Source organism: Panthera tigris, chromosome B3 (genome assembly GCF_018350195.1).
Source record: "Panthera tigris isolate Pti1 chromosome B3, P.tigris_Pti1_mat1.1, whole genome shotgun sequence".
In the NCBI taxonomy this organism is placed as follows: domain Eukaryota; kingdom Metazoa; phylum Chordata; class Mammalia; order Carnivora; family Felidae; genus Panthera; species Panthera tigris.
The window spans coordinates 34,682,067-34,699,930 of record NC_056665.1 but is presented as its reverse complement, the minus strand read 5'-3'; the positions used below and the strand labels follow the sequence as shown (position 1 = coordinate 34,699,930).

The following is a 17,864-nucleotide window of genomic DNA, read 5'->3' as shown; positions in this document are numbered from 1 at the left end:
TTTTCCCAGCCGCACAGTGGGATACTTTATAGATTAGGAAAATGTTATTTGTTCTAACGTGAAAAGATATCCGTGATATATTAAATCTATTGTTTTAAAACTAGATGTCAGTTATCTTTAGCTGATATAAATAATTTGGGTTTAAAGTGTTATTTTTTATTCACTTGTGCCTCTTTTTGAATTAAAATATATAACCAGAAGAATGCAAAACTTCTAGATATTCTTTTGAAAGTCTTTGGTGCTCTGGATTTAATTATTGAAACAACGAAAAATGAACATAAAATTTCCAAGTTCACATACCTTTTCCAACAGATTTTCATTGGCTCTTCTTTACTTTGCATGATAAGACTTTCATTTAAAATTGTGTGTTGCTGGGGCGCCTGGGTGGCTGAGTCGGTTAAGCGTCCGACTTCGGCTCAGGTCATGATCTTACGGTCTGTGAGTTCGAGACCCGCATCAGGCTCTGTGCTGACGGCTGAGAGCCTGGAGGCTGAGAGCCTGGAGCCCGTTTCAGAATCTGTGTCTCCCTCTCTCTCTGCCCCTCTCCTGTTCATGTTCTGCCTCTCTCTGTTTCAAAAATAAATAAACGTTAAAAAAAATTAAAAAAATAAAATAAAATTGTGTGTTACATTTTCCAGGTCTCTGGACTCAGGACTTACCAGCGCTTTACAAGGTTTATCTGTCACAGACACACACCTTGTTGAAGTGGACGGGGACACACTTTCCCTCTATGGCTCAGGAGCACTGGAATCTCTAGATCGGAATTGGAGTGTTCAAACAGCAGGAATGGTGACAACCGTGTCCTTCACTTTCATAGAATTTGATGAAATCGTCCAAGTGCTTCCAAAATTGAAGATGAAGTTTCCTAATTCTCTGGTAAACATTCTCTTTTAGTCGTATATTTGAATTATCCCCGATCATGACTTGTGTGTTCAGCCCAAAGGCCTGTCTTAACTTTTATGTATGCAGTTTCTATCTGGTGGGGAGACTAAGCTCTTGATTTTCTGGATCTGGGATTTAAATCAGTATTCATGAATGGCTTTGCAATTTTCTGTTAATATTGGAAATCGTCTCTCTATAAAATTATCCTTTATGGAGTATAAAGGACTAATACAATTTTATTCAAACCATATATTTCTGCTTTATAAAGCATTCAGCAGGACCTCACCTAATCCTATATTATGTATTCATGTATTGTACCTAGTATCAATGGGACATGTACATTTATATATGATTATTACAGTAGTCCCCTTATAAACATTTAAAATAATTTTAGACTTTAGGCTCGTGAGTGTCTTCGCCATGGGGCTGCGGGAGGTGTGGAGGCTCAGGTCCAGGTTTAATTCATCCAAAAGGGCTAATATCATACTGAAACTTTTGGGAGGACACAGCGAGAAGACCGCCTTTTGTGAACCAGGAAGAGGGACTTCATGAGACTGAATCTGCAGGTGCCTTGATCTTGGACCTCCAGCCTCTAGGGTTAGAATGTCTAGGCACACGGATGCAGTAGAAAAGTACAATTGGAAAGAAAACGTCGTGCAGGAGTGATAATGCTAAACAGACCAAAGTTCCTAAATGCACTGAATCTTAATATGATGTGGCAAATTTATCCACAGCTAAGGAATTGGGAACAAGATCCCGAAACTGTCCTGATCATTATTTATAATGATTATAATGATTATTCCATTTATTATAGTGGAAAGGCTTTCTGTGCTGGGGTGATATCAGAGTGATCTCAGAAGGTGGTAAGGCAAACCAGAAGATAGCTCAAGATTTCTTTAGAGAAAAATATATGCTGAACAATCCATTGATTCTTGCCAGAAACCATATGTTGCACTTATTCGTGGCATCACAGGGGGTGGGGGAGTTTGTCTCTCAGTTCATGGACAATTCCAAGCGGCTACTGAAAAGTCTCTCTTTGCGATGCCGGAAATAGCAACTTAATAGCGATTCACCAATTGCTGTTTGGACTATTCCCTGATGTGGGTGGAGGTTCTTTCTTGCCATGACTTCAAGGAAAACTTGGTTACTTCCTTGCATTAACAGGATTCAGGCTGAAGGGAAGAGATACATACACAGCAGGAATTGCGACGCATTTTATGGATTCTGAAAAGTTGGCATGTTAGAAGATTTGTTAGCCCTAAAATCTCCTCCAAAAGAAAATATTGCAGATGTCTTAGAGGTTACCATACAAAGTCCAAGACTGATCAAGACAAGTCTTTTATCCTTGAGGACCACATGGACAAAATAAACAGTTGGTTCTTGGCCAATAGTGTGGAACAGGTTATTGAAAATTTACAGCAAGATAGTCCATCTTTTGCCTTAGAACAGTTGAAGGTAATTAATAAAATGTCTCCAGCATCCCTAAATATCACACTAAGGCAACTCATGGAGGGGTCTTCAAAGACCTTGCAAGAAGTATTAACTCTGGAATATCAGTTGAGTCAAGCTTGTGCGGGAAGCCATGGCTTTCATGAAGGTGTTAGGGCAGTTTTACTAGATAAAGACCAGAGACCAAAGTGGAAACCAGCTGATCTAAAAGAAGTTACTGATGAAGATTTGAATAATCACGTTAATCTCTGGGAAGTAACAATTTGAAATTTTAAGGTAACTAGATTTTTTTTAATGTTTATTTTTTTGAGAGAGTGAGTAGAGGAGGAGCAGAAAGAGATCAGGACAGAGGATCTGAAGCAGTCTCTGTGCTGACAGCAGAGAGCCCAGTATGGGGCTTGAACCCATGAACCCTGAGATCATGACCCAAGCTCAAGTTGGACACTTAACTGACTGAGCCACCCAGGTGCCCCTTAAGGTGACTAGATTTTTAAGGGATTATTCTGGAGCAGGTGTTGGCAAACCTATGGCACATGGGCCACATCTGGCCTGCTGCCTGTTATTTATTTTTCCACAAGCTAAGAATGATTTCTGAATTTTTAAATGGTTGGGGGAAGAAATCAAAGACTGATATTTCATGACATGTGGAAACTACATGAAATTCAAATATTGTCCATAAAGAAAGCTTCATTGGAACATAGCTATACTCATTTCTTTACATATTGTCTATGGCTGCTTTGAGTAGTTGCAACAGAGACTGTAAGGCTTGCAAAGCCTAAAATATTTACTATGTAAGCCTTTTCAGAAAATTGTCAACACCTGCTTTATAAGATGGGAAAATCTGAAGTTCTTTAGAGATTATTGAGTTGAAATATCTAATTGAAATGGGAACCTTATCTTTTGGCTTTGGGTAGTAGTTCATGCATTGATTAAATAAACCTATGTATAGATTATTTTCTAAAAAATAATAATTTTAGTAGCTCATTAATATTAGTTTGAGAAAGGGAATATGGTGGAGTAGGAAGATTCTAAGTTCACCTTGTCTCATGGATACAAGTAGACAACACCCACATCAGTGTAAATAACCCAGAAAACAACCTGAAGACTGGCAGAACAGATTATCCACAACTAAATGTAAAAAAGAGGCTACACTGAAGAGGGTTGGAAGGGCAGAGACAGGTTGGGAGATGAACAAACCTGTGGGACTGTCCATGGGAGAGGAGAGGAGCAGACCCCCATGCCAGGCACCCAGGCATGGAGGCCCCACACTAGGAGACGAATCCCTATAACATTTGGCTTTGAAAACCAGAGGGGCCTAACTCTGAGTTCTTACAATCAGTGGGCCTTAACACCTGTAAACTTAAAAACCAGCAGGCATAGGGTACCTGGGTGGCTCAGTCAGTTAAGTGTCCGACTCCTGATTTCGGTTCAGGTCATGAACTCACAGTTAGTAGGATTGAGCCTCACATGGCGTAGAGCCTGCTTGGGATTCTCTCTCTCCCTCTCTCTCTGCCCCTCCCCTGCTTACACTCTCTGTCTCTCAAAATAAATAAACTTTAAAAACCAGCGGGTGTGGCTCTGGAAGAGCCAGAGGGCTAGAGGAAATGGAGTTCCCACCCTTAAAGAGACAGCACAACAAACAGTCCTACTGATACACAACATAGAAGCAGCAGTTCGAAAAATTCCCGGGATATACGGGATATCCGGGGAAGATTTGTTTACTAGTGTCAGAACATGTGCTGGAGGGGCAGGGATCTTTTGGAGACCTTTCCAAGACCACAAGAGCAGGCAGGTGCCATTTCCCATCCCCCACCCCACAGCCTAGATACACAGACACCTGCAGGAACTAGTGCAACACCAGCACTCTCCACCTAGCTTGTGAGCAGTATGCCCCATCCCCACGTGCTTCTACAAACATGCCCCCTCCATCCTGGCCTGGGAAGGAGGTATCCTGGGTGGCTGCCTCTCCCCTCCTGTAGTGGATGGATGCAGACCTTGCTGGCACCATATGCCCTCCACCTGCAGTCTCCTATAGACCTGCCCCCTTCCAATACACCCTTGGCCAGAGCCCATCCAAAGTGGTACCTCAAGCCTGGCACTGTGCAAGCGGCCTCGAAAGGGGCCAACACCACTCCAAAGTGACTCCTGCCCTGGGGAGAGGGGAGGATAACCACACAGCAGTCTGACTGTGGCCCCAGCAATAGGCTGGGGTCAGATATCGAGTCTGACTGTAGGCCTTGACCACCGATGAAAGTTTCTCAGGGGACAACACAGAGAAAGTGCCCAGCAGTTCAGTGCTACTGCATCTCTGGCAAACACCTAGTCTGACTCAACTCAAGCCAAGGCGGCCCCCAGACTGGCCCGCTAACAACACAGGGACCAAATCCTGCCCACAACAAAGAGAACCATTGCAGATGACTGGACTAAAGGCAAACACAGCTCAGCCACAACAGTAGATTGTACAAAGCAGACGTAGGAGACACCTCTGAAGCACCAGGTTCTGGTGAACAGGGGACATTCTTTTGCAGGGCACTATAGGACCTCTTCTTCATAAGGCCACTACTTTCAAGAGCAGAAGATGTAACTGACTTTCCCAACACATGGGAAAAAGCACAGAGAGTTAGACAAAATGAAGAGACAGAGGAATACATCCCAAATAAAAGAACAGGACAAAATCACAAAAGAGCTAAATAAAGTGGAGATAAGTAATGTGCCTGATAGAGAATTTTAAGTAAAGATACTTACTGGACTTAAGAGTGGAGGACCTCAGTAAGACCCTCAACAAAGAAATAAAAAACATTTAAAGAGAACCAATCAGAAATACATAACTCAATAATTGAAATTAAAAATACACTAGATGGAATAAATAGTAGGCTAGAGGAAGCAGAAGAATGGATCAGTGACCTGGAGGACACAGTAATGGAAACCAACCAAGAGAACAGGGGAGAGAAAAATAATAATAAAAAATGAAAACAGACTAAGGGAACTCAGCTACACCATCAAGCATAACTTCCACACAATAGGGACCCCAGAAAAGGAAGAAAGAGAAAAGGGGGCAGAAGGAAACAAATCCAGATCCAGGAGGCACAGAGAGCCCACAATAAAATCAACCCAAGGAGGTCCACAGCAAGGCACATGGTAATTAAGATGGTAAAAAGTAGTGATAAATACACAATTTTAAAAGCAACAGAAAAGGAAACAGTTACATAGAAGGGAAATGAGCTGATTTTTCAGCATAAGCTTTGCAGGTTAGAAGGGAGTGGCATTATATATTCAAAGTGCTAAAAGAAAAAAACATGCAACCAAGAATATTCTATCCAGCAAGGCTATCATTCATAATAGAAGGAGAGACAAAGAATTTCCCAGACAAACAAAAGTTAGAAGAATTCATCATCACTACACCAGCCCTACAAGAAATGTTAAAGGGGGGGTCTCTTTGAGTGGAATGGAAAGACTAAAAGCAGGAGTGAGAAAAGTAGAAAGCACAAAAGCAGTAAAATCAAGTATATCCATAAAAATCAGTCAAAGGATTCACAAAAGGATGTAATGTATGACACAATATTCCTAAAATGTGGAAAGGAGAGGAGTAAAAATTTGGTGTTTTTATAATAGGTTCACACTTAAGCAGCTGTCAACTTAAAAAGACTGCTATATGCATAAGATGTTACATATAAATGGTAACATTTACTAAAACAACCATACTAAACATCTACTAAAACAACCATAAAACATGCAACAAAATGGCAACAAGTACATACCTATCAATAATTACTTTGAATGTAAATGGACCACGTTCTAATCAAAAGATATAGGGTGATGGAATGGACAAAAAAGCAAGACCCATCTAAATGCTGCCTACAGGAGAGTCATTTTAGACCTAAAGACACATGCAGATTGAAAGTGAAGGGATGGAAATGCATGTATCATGCAAATGGAAGTGAAAAGAAAGCTGGAGTAGCAATACTTATATAAAACAAAATAGACTTTAAAACAAAGACTGTAACAAGAGACAAAGAAGGATACTATATGATAATAAAGGGAACAAGAATACATAATAATTGCAAATATTTATGCACCCAACATGAAAGCACCCATATGCATAAAGCAGCTAAAAGCAAATATAAAGGAAATAATTGATAGTAATCCAATAACATTAGGGGGCTTTAACACCCCACTTGCATCAGTGGATACATCAACCGAATAGAAAATCAACGAGGAAAAAGTGGCTTTGAAGGACATATTGGACCAGATGCGTCTAACAAATGTATTCAAAACATTCCATCCTAAACAGCAGAGTGCACATTCTTTTCAAGTGCACATGAAACATTCCCTGGAATAGGTCACATATTAGGCCACTTCAGCAAATTCAAAAAGACTGACATCATACCATGCATCTTTTCTTTTCTTTTTTTTTAATTTTTTTAATGTTTATTTATTTTCACCAGAGAGAGAGAGAAAGAGAGACAGAGCATGAGCAGGGGAGGGACAAAGAAAGAGGGAGACACAGAATCCGAAGCAGGCTCCAGGCTCTGAGCTGTCAGCACAGAGCCCGACATGGGGCTCGAACTCACAGTCTGCAAGATCATGACCTGAGCTGAAGTCAGACACTCAACCAACTGAGCCACCCAGGTGCCCCATCCATGCATCTTTTCTGATCACAACACTGTGAAACTAGAAATCAACCACAAGAAAAAATCAGGAAAGAACACAAGTACATGGAGATTAAATAACATGCTACTAAACAGTGAATGGGTCAGCCAAGAAATCAGAGCAGAAATGAAAAAATACATGGAAGTAAATGAAAATGAAAGCACTATGGTCCAAAATCCTCAGGATGCAGCAAAAGCTATTCTAAGAGGGAAGTTTAGAGCAATAGAGCCTACCTCAAGAAGCAAGAAAAATCTCAAACAACCTAATCTTACACCTAAAGAAGCTAGAAAAAGAACAAACAAAACCCAAAACCAGTAGAAGGAAGGAAATAATAAAGAATAGAGTAGACATACATGAAATAGAAACAAAAAGCAATAGAACAGATCAATGAAACCAGGAGCTGGTTCTTTGAAAAGATCAACAAAATTAATAAACCTTTAGCCAGATTCGTGAGAGAGAGAGAGAGAGAGAGAGAGAGAGAGAGAGAGAGAGAGATTCAAAATCAGAAATGAAAGAGAAGAACTAACTACTGACACCACAGAAATACAAAGGATTATAAGAGACTATTGTGAAAAATTATATGCCAACAAACTGGACAACGTAGGAGAAATGTATAAATTCCTAAAAGCATATAAACTACCAAAACTGAATCAAGAAGAAATAGAAAGTTTGAACAGATTGATTACCAGCAATGACATTGAATCAGTAATCAAAACCTTCCAACAAACAAAAGTCCAGGACCAGACAGCTTCACAGGTAAATTCTACCAAACATTTAAAGAAGAGTGAATACCTATTCTTCTCAAACTATTCCAAAAAGTAGAAGAGAAAAGAAGGCTTCCAAGTTCATTCTATGAGGACAGCATTATCCTGATGCCAAAACCAGATAAAATCACTACAAAAAAAGAGTTACAGACCAGTATCTCTGCTGAACATAGATGCAAAAACACTCAATAAAATACTAGTAAATCACATCCATTAAAAAAATCATTCACCACAATCAACTGGGATTCATTCCCAGGATGCAAGAGTGGTTTAATATTTGCGAATCAATCAACATGATACATCACATCAACAAGAGAGGGGATAAAAATCATATGATCATTTCAATAGATGTAGATAAAACATTTGACAGAGTATAATATCCATTCATGATAAAAATCCTCTAACTCTCAGTGAGGTCTCAGGATACAAAATCAATATATAGAAATCCATTACATTTCCATACTCCAATAATGAAGTAGCAGAAAGAAATTAAGAAAACAGCCCTATTTACAGTGGCACCAAGAATAATAGAATACCTAGAAATAACCAAGGAGGTGAAAGACCTGTACTCTGAAAACTCATTCATGAAGGAAATTGAAGATGACACAAAGAAATGGAAAGATATTCTGTGCTAATGGATTGGAAGAACAAATATTGTTTAAATGTTCATACTATCCAAAGCAATCTACAGATTTAATGCGATCCCTATCAAAATACCACGAGCATTTTTCACAGATCTAGAACAGACAATCCTAAAATTTGTATGGAACCGCAAAAAAACCCGAATAGCCAAAGCAGTCTTGAAAAAGAAGAACAAAACTAGAGGTATCACAATCCCGGATTTCAAGATATACTACCAAGCTGTAGTAATCAAAGCAGTATGGTACTGGCACAAAAATAGGTACATCGATCAGTGGAACAGAATAGAGACTCCAGAAATAAGCCCACGATTATATAGTCCATTAATCTTCAACAAAGAAGGCAAGAATATGCAATGGAAAAAAGACAGTCTTTTCAACAAATGTTGTTGGGAAAACTAGACAGCTACACGCAAAAGAATGAAACTGGACCACTTTCTTACACCACACACAAAAATAAACTCAAAATGGATTAAGTACCTAAATGTGAGACCTGAAACCAAAAAAGTCCTAGAACAGAACAAAGGTAGTAACTTCATTAACATCAGCCAAAGCAGCGTCTTTCTAGATATGTTTTCTGAGGCAAGGGAAACAAAAGCAAAAATAAATTATTGAGAATACTTAAAAAATAAAAAGCTTCTGCACAACAAAGGAAAGAATCAATAAAACTAAAAGGCAATCTACCAAATGGAGTAGATATTTGCAAATGACATATTCAATAAAGGGTCAGTATCCCAAATGTATAAAGAACTTCTACAACTCAACACCTAAAATAATCTAATTTAAAAATGGGCAGAAGACATGAACAGACATTTCTCCAAGGAAGACATACTGATGATGGTCAACAGACACATGAAAAGATGCTCAACATCACTCATCATCAAGGAAATGCAAGTCAAAAACACAATGAGATATCACCTCACAGCTGTCAGAATGGTTAAAATAAAAAAACACGAGAAACCGGGGCACCTGGGTGGCTCAGTCGGTTGGGCATCTGCTTCTTGATTTTGGTTCAGGTCATGATCTCGGTTCATGAGATTCGGCCCCACATCAGGCTCTGTGCCGATAGCACAGAGCTGCTTGGGATTCTCTCTCTCCTTCTCTTTCTGCCCCTCCCCTGTTCATGTTCTCTACTTTCTCTCAAAATAAATAAATAAACATTGAAAAAAAACAAGAAACAAGTGTGGAGAGTATATGGAGGAAAAGGCACCCTTGTGCACTGTTGGGGGGCATGCAAACTGGTGTAGCCACTGTGGAAAACAGTATGGAGTTTACTCCGAAAATTAAAAATATAAGTATGCTACCATCCAGTAATTGCACTACTAGGTATTTACACAAAGATTACAAAAACATGTTGGGGCGCCTGGGTGGCTCAGTTGGTTGAGCGTCCGACTTCGGCTCGAGTCATGATCTCATGGCTCGTGAATTCAAGCCCCACATAAGGCTTGCTGCTGTCAGTGCAGAGCCTGCTTTGGATCCTTTGTCCTCCTCTCTCCGCCCCTTCCCCACTTATGCCCTCTTTCTCTCAAAAATAAACATTTAAAAGAAAAAGAATACAAAAAAGATTAATCTGAAGAGACACATGCACCCCTATGTTTATTGCAGCATTATTTACAATAACAAAACTATGGAAGCAGCCCAAGTATCCATCCATAGATGAATGGGTAAAGAAGATGTTATGTGTATATCTAATATATATATAAATACATACATACATACGTACAATGGGATATTATTCAGCCATAAGAAGAATGAAATCTTGCCATTTGCAACAATACGAATGGCTCTAGAGGATATAATGAAATAAGTCAGAGAAGGACATACCATATGATTTCACTCATATGTGGAATTTCAGAAACAAAGGAAAGAAGAGACCAAGCCAAAAACAGACTCTTAACGATGGAGAACAAACTTATGGTTGCCAGGGGGGAGGTGGGTGGGGATGGGTAAAATAGATGATGGGGATTAAGAGTACAATTATCATGATGAGCACTGAGTAATGTATAGAACTGTTGAATCACTGTATTGCACACCTGAAACTAATATAACACTGTATGTTAACTATACTGGAATTAAAATTTTTTAAAAATTAGTTTGAGAAATTAGCTTTTTCCAGTTTTTCCAATTAGCTTTTTGTCGTACTATTGCATTATTTATTAGTATCTATTTGCAGAAACTGTGAGTTCTTCCTTGAATTTTTATTATTGTTATATTTTCCTCTGTTAGCCAAGTGATTTCCCTCACCTCTCCTCTTATAGTGACTTTTTCTTTTGCCACATCATCCTCCCTAAAGAATACAGATAGAAGTGGAGACTATATGTTTAAAAAAAAGCATCCAATTTCACAGAAAGAACATTTACATTAGCATTTTCATTTTAGTGATTTTCTTTTCCCATAGCCAATTGAACTAGCCTGCATAGTGATTAGCAAAATACAGGTAATAATGAATAGCTGGTTCTTTTCAGAAACATTGTGAGCCCTATATTTTTAAAGCTTTGCAAGTTTTATTTCTAATCTTTCCTTTGTAGACTTAATTCAGTGTAAAGCATGTAAAATCTTTGTAATGCCTAAAGGTCTGGATTATTGAATATTTATGTAATTTTAAGAATCTTAGTTTGCTAGTATGTAGGGAATGTCCTTTGCAGATAGGAAATCACATAGAATTCAATACTGTGTGGATTAATGGATTCCATCAACAATGCATCAGATGGATTTAAATTATGTAAGTTTAGTAGATTCAGTTGACTGAATGCAATTGAAAACATTAGCTAAGCCCAAAGTTTACAGATTACTTGGGGGAATGATCAGTGAAGCTTTAATGTTAACATTTTAAGGTGGTTAAATTCAATGTTCAGCTTTTCTGTGTGTTTTATCTTTGTAGCACCTTAAATTCAAGGAAACAAATCTTGTAATGCTGCAGCAATTTAATGCACTAGCTCAACTCCGCCGTGTCGACCAGTTGACAATTGATCCTCAAGGAAATCCAGTTGTCAATTTTACACTCTGGAAATACTATGTATTGTTTAGGCTGAGCCATTTTAGTATGCAGAAAATAAACGGGACAGAGGTAAGCTAAACATAAGTCAACTGTAGAATTAATATTCCCTTTTAAGGAAAATAGTCATAAAAATGGGCAGGAATTTCAGTAACCATGATAGAACTTTTGAAAAATATTGTGGGTTTTTTTCCCCAAATCTTGACATTTACAATGTCAGAGAGCTAAAAATCTATCAAAAAAACTTCAAAAACACTAGACAGACTTTAAAAATAGCAACCAAATCGTGGTGAATAGCAAATACTTTTACTGTTGTTTGAAAGTACTTGAGAAGTAAAATGTTGGTGGGATAACTTAAAAAAATTTTAAAAGAACACTTATGTCAAAGTGTTTTACAGGCTGCCTGGCATGTAAGAAGGATGGAGAAGTGGGGAAGTAATACCCAAATGTCAGCTGGTAAGGGTCATAGTAGAGGAAGGGAGGAGTAAAGGGATGAAAAGAAGAGAATATACACAGGGAAAGAAGAATGATTTTAAAAAGAAACAATGAGAAGGAGAAATAGGCAAGGAGGAAAGGTAGAAGAGGAAGTAAACATGAGAGAAAAAGGAAATAAAACAAGCGTATGTAAATGTCTGGACTGCTTTTTAATAGTCTGTAACAGCTGCCTGTGGATAACTTGCACTGGATAACTCAGGCCTGGAATATTATTAGTGAAAAGCTATTTTTCAGATTGATTCTGCTAAGCTTGCCACAAGATTAATCTTCCTTTTACCCAAAGACCGTGTTCTCTAACAATTATTTTGGAAGAGAAGAGAGAAACTGGGGTTCTTCCTCTATTGAGGAATTCCTGAACTGAATATAAATAATCCTCCAAAGGAAGACAATCTCTCTATGCTGTTAGTATTATTATGATTATCTCTTAAAATTCCGAAGACCTCCTTACTGTAAAATGAGCGGTAATCAGGTTTGCCAGCATGGTGGTAACAGCAACCGTATTTCTCTGTAGCTTATGCACTACAAGTGCCTCTGGCCTAGTACTCCAGAAACCCAACATAGGGTTAAGAGACTGGAGATCTCTGGGTCAGTGCGCAAAGAGTCAAGTGAGATTTTTGCATCAACCACAGGAGGCTCGTGACCACGGTATCAGCTATCTGTTGAAGATGTAGGACAAATCTGGAATCTTCAGAGGACTATTAATTTCTCCAGCTAGTTCTCACGAGATCTGGTTCAGTCTTGTGTACTCTTGTGTACTCCCTTGGTACTTGCCCAGAGAGGTCATGAGTCATTGATCAGACCTCATAACTAATCCCAAAGTTTTCCAAATCTGGAAAACTTTATTTTATTTTAGTTATTTTAGCTATGGATGAGTAATTCTTCATTAATGGCCAAACTGTTGTCCCCATTAACCTAAATAGTGTATTTATCCAGACATAGACCACTACTAGAAGTGTATACTAAATATTATTGAACCTTGAACTAGGAAGGAATAGTACAATATCATTACATTAAAGAGAGAAGAGTTAGAAAGAGCCAGTATAACTTATTCTGATTTAAATTTCCTTAAATGTCAGCTCCAGGGATATTGGACCCTTTCTTAAAAGTCTAAAATAAAGCTACTTGTCTCAACCTTGAAAATATGTAATAATATTATATATCTACTTTTCTTTATATATGAGAGAATAATATTACTTGAAATAGAATTAAATTGAATTGTGAGTGAGCATCAAGAAGAAAAGATGGCGTAGTGGCCTACACTGGCCACTAGGTGACTATATTAGACCAAACAACTGAGTCGTCCGCTAAAGGAAAGATTTGAGGGAACAGCAGCCTCATGAACTCCAAAGGTCTAGGGAAAGTGTCTGCATGGAGTCCTGGGTATAAGATGCTGGTGAACTATGGGTTTGGTTTTTTTGGAAAACGCCTGTGAAGTGTATTACAGCTAGTATTAGTGAATGTTTTTATGTTCCAAAATTTCACTATGCCAGGGTTTCTCAACCTCAGCTCCGTTGACATTTGGGACCAGGTAGTCCTTTGTTGTGGGGGCTGTCCTGTGCATCATAGGACGCTTAACAGCATCCCTGGCTTCAACACACTAGATTCTGGTAGCATCCCTCTGATCATTGTGATAACCAAAAATGTCTCCAGACATTGTCCAGTGTTCTCTAGGGGCCAAAATGGCCCCTGGCTGGGAATCACCAAATTTATATACACAAACTAATCGTATTTAAAATGCAAACAACCCTATTTTACAGTAAAGAAAATATGCCCAGATATTAATCCAAGTCCTAATTTTAGCTTTTAGTACTTCCTTGGTTAAGATAGGAATAAGCCCTCACAGAGAAAACCTGTGACAAATTATTCCTTGTGGAGAGAAAGGTAGACATAATTTTACAATGAACAGGAGTGTCTTTAATTGTCTAATGTTCCATCTCTCAGGAAGGGACAAAATTATTGTTATAGAAGCAAGGTATGAACAACACCTTCGCTTACCTTTGGCATGTTATTAAAGTGAATCTATTCTGTTGACACTTGAGAAATTTCCCCTTAAATCACTCTACTCCAAGAAGCTAAAGGATTCCTGAAAAAAAATTTCATAAAGAATTTAAGGTGCCTCAAGTCTAATTCTCACGGAACATTGCTTTAAGTCAGAGCTAACTCATCACCTCCATCATCCTCCATCACCATGAGCCACACCTGTCATCTTCATTCCAGTTAAGCTCAGGGAAGAAAGATATGTCAATGAGAGCTCTCCTCTTACGGCCCCAGAGAAGGTACTTTCCTGGACTAAAAGAAAACACTCAAGCTAGACATCTCTTTGGAAATGTGTTAATTGTATCAAGCTAGATACAGTGTCATTTTGACCCACGTCCATTGTATCTCTTCAGGTGACGCAGAATGATATGATCATGGCTGAAAGGCTCTTTGGAATCCTAGCCCACGTAGCATCTTCCGAGTTACCCCAGTACCGTCTGATTTCAATTCTGGGTGATGCCAGGTGATCTTTAATTTCTATCATTTTAATAGAATTTCCGTTGCTGTAGAAAAAAGGAATAACTCTTAACTGCCACATGTGCATCCCACAAAGATTTATCCTAAATTTGTCTTGTGGCTAGCCCTCTTCAACGTCTTGGGGTATAAAGATGAAGAAGACAAGATCCTTGCTCTTGTGTGGCTTATAAGCTAATAGTTTAAAGATATGTGTAAGCGCTTATAATGTAAATGTTTCAGATGTTATAAGAGAGGAGTGAAAGAGTATAGGGAAGACCAACTTTAGTTTAGAAGAACATAAGGGAAGGCTTCACAGAGGAGGTAAGGTTTTACCTAGCTCTTCAGGAATGCGTAGCTTTTCACGTACAGGATACAGGGGAAGGAGATCTGCAAAGGCACGAGGAATTGTAAAGAGTTCAGCATAATTGGAGCATGGGATAATTGTGAATAGTGACAGGAAATGAAGCTAGAAAGACTGTGGTCTGATTTCGAATCCATTCAAAACAGAAGTGAATATTTGTGCTTTGTAATTCAGCACAAGAATCATGTGATTAGATGTTTGTTCTAGAAAGGCTGCCATTTGAGCGGACAGAAAGGGAAGGACTGGAGACCGATGAGGAGGCTAGTTATAGTTTAGGAGGGAGATTTTGAAGGCATGAACTAAGACAATGAGAATGGAGAAGGGGATAATTTGAAAGATACTTAGAAGAGGTATACCTGGCAGACCACACTGACAAAATGTGCATGAATGGAAGGAGAGAAGTGGGGGACGGTATGTCCACCATGATTCAGTTATAGATAAGGGAATTCACTCTGGTTAGAATAAGCAGAAAACAATTGATGTACAAGGAATTTGCTGTCTACAAAATCATTGGAAGAGGTGGGATTCTCATGACTCCCAGAACGATACCACAGAACCAACCCACCAAGGAAACTGCCACCTCTGCTCAGGGAGTTGGCTAAGCAGGACACTGGCACCCCGTTTGCAGCCTCCAGAATCATACCACTTCAACTACACTGAGGATCAGGAAGTTCCCCACGCCTGTCCCCAGAACTTGGTTGCAGAGCCATGTTGCCCTTCTGTAATTTGTGCCAAAAAAAAAAAAAAAAAATGGGTATCTTGTGTGTTACCTCTACTTCCCCACATAACTCAGTTCTCATTTCAGATCTTATCCAAGTGTGTCTGATTGGTAGAATCTAAATCCCGTAAAACACCTATAGAATCACTTGGGAAAAAAGTACTGAAGGAGGAACTGCCATAAAATGAACAGTGAATGCAAGAAATAGGAAGTATTGGGGGTGCCTGGGTGGTTCAGTCGGTTGTATGTCCGACTCTTGCTTTCGGCTCAGGTCATTATCTCACAGTCATGGGGTCAAGCCCCATGTCGGGCGTGGAGCCTGCTTGGGATTCTCTCTCTCTCTCTTCCTTTACCCCTGTCCCCCCACGCACATTCTTTCTCTCTCAAAAAATAAATTTATTTTTTTTATTTAAAAAAAAATTTTTTTTATGTTTATTTATTTCTGAGACAGAGAGAGGCAGAGCATGAGTGGAGGAGGGGTAGAGAGAGAGGGAGACACAGAATCAGAAGCAGGCTCCAGGCTCTGAGCTGTCATCACAGAGCCCGACGTGGGGCTCAAACTCACAAACCGTGAGATCATGACCTGAGCTGAAGTCGGTCTCTCAACCGACTGAGCCACCCAGGCGCCCCTCAAAAAATAAATTAAAAAAAAAAAAATAGGAATCATTGAATTCAAGAAATGATGGTGTGGGAAGAAATAAGTAAAAATTAGAGCTGTCTAAAAATATTAATGTATAAGGAAAAAATTAATAACTGGAAGATAAAAATCCCAGAAATTCATAAAAGAAAGGAACTTAAACTTTGCTAAGGTTTTTTTCCCTTTGGGAGCAATAATAGGTACTAATTAACATCAGAAATTGATGGAAAAGTACATGTTTAACTGTGTGTATTAAAATTTTAAGGACTACTATTAGGAAGAAAGGCTAGATGTATAGTTTATTAACCACTAAAAAGAAAAAGGATTGGTCAACAAAAATGTGGAAGGGAAATAAAAATAAACATATCAGTTATAATAAATATTAATGAATGAAATTCTCCTATGAATAGATATTGGCTATCAAATTGAGTTAAAAATTGAGTTACATGTTGTATTTGAGAAATACCCCTAAAGAAAGCAATATATAAAGTTTGAAAATACAGGAATGAAAATATATAACAGGCAAATGCCAACAACAGTAACAAACAAATCTGGGAATATTAATATTAGTGATAATAAAATTGATGACACCAAAAGCTATAATCTACCAAAAAAGATGATAATTATGAAGCTTGATGTAACTAAGCTCCTAAATATATCAACAAATACTAGTATACATTAACAAATTCACAGTTATTGTGATAGATATTAATCTATTTGATCAGTAGACAAATAAGCCAAAATAAAAAAGAATATGGGGGATTTGAATAACACAGTTAATACACTTTGTCAACTAAATATATTTATAATTATATTCCCAGAATATTATTCCCAATTCTGAAAAAAAATTTATTCAAACACCTATGAAATGTTTGCAAAAATTGGATACATATTAAACTCAAAGAAGATCTCCGTGTTTCCCAAAAAGCATACTCAAACAGATTACTTTCTGTAATCAGCATAAAATTAGAAAATGGTGTGCCAAAATTTACTCAGATGAAATTAAAAAAACAAAGAAACAGGAAAAGCAGTTACCCAGAAAACAAAATACAAGTTCCTTTAAACTTAAAAAAGATGTTTGACCTCAAAGTTACAGACATGAACATTTTAAAACAGTGAGATACCTTTGTGGGGAAAGACTAAAAGTTTGATCACATACAGCATATTGAAACAGAATTCTTATACACTGTCCATGGTATAAGTTGAGGCAACTCTTTTACATAGAAATTTAACAATACCTAACAAATTTTAAATTTACATGCCCTGTAACTTAGTAATTTCACTTCAAGGAATCTTCTTCAGATGGTGGTTTTTACATGAGCACAAATATATATGTGTAAGGATTTTCACTGCAGTGTAGCAAAAATAGGAAAACTCGCTAAATTTCCACTAATAAAGGACTAATGACTTGCAACTCTAAAAATAATTAGAGGTTCTGATATGAAACAGTCTGTAAGATGTCTCAGAAAATAAAAATGCAAGTTATAGAACACTTACATAGTGTACTGCAATTTATGAGAAATGGGGCATATGTTTCAAAGGTATCCGTATGTTATTTTTAAATGTTTGATTTTTTAAAAAATGACTGTCTCTGGGAGTTGAACTGAGGACACTAAGAGTTCCAAAGGGTGTAGAAGTTTACTTTTCACCGTATGTCTATAGATACTGCTCGAATTACCTTTTTTGGGTTTTGTTCTTTTTATTATTATTATTATTGTATTCCTTCTTTAAAAAATAATTTTGAAAAGTACTTTCTTTGGGATAGAAGAATAAATTAAAACC

General features: G+C 38.0%; 1 protein-coding gene and 1 pseudogene across 3 annotated transcripts in view; both read left to right on the top strand.

Moving 5' to 3' along the window:
* Positions 1-17,864, top strand: part of LRRC49 (leucine rich repeat containing 49) — a 149,080-nt gene that overhangs the window by 118,460 nt on the left and 12,756 nt on the right. For all 3 annotated transcript variants that reach the window (XM_007084559.3, XM_007084558.3, XM_042988486.1), the window contains 3 exons: positions 639-876; positions 11,265-11,450; positions 14,264-14,373. In XM_007084559.3, the coding sequence (XP_007084621.2) occupies positions 639-876; positions 11,265-11,450; positions 14,264-14,373 (534 nt within the window). The remainder of the gene's footprint in view (positions 1-638; positions 877-11,264; positions 11,451-14,263; positions 14,374-17,864) is intronic.
* On the top strand, positions 1,303-2,606 carry LOC102955909 (annotated as a pseudogene).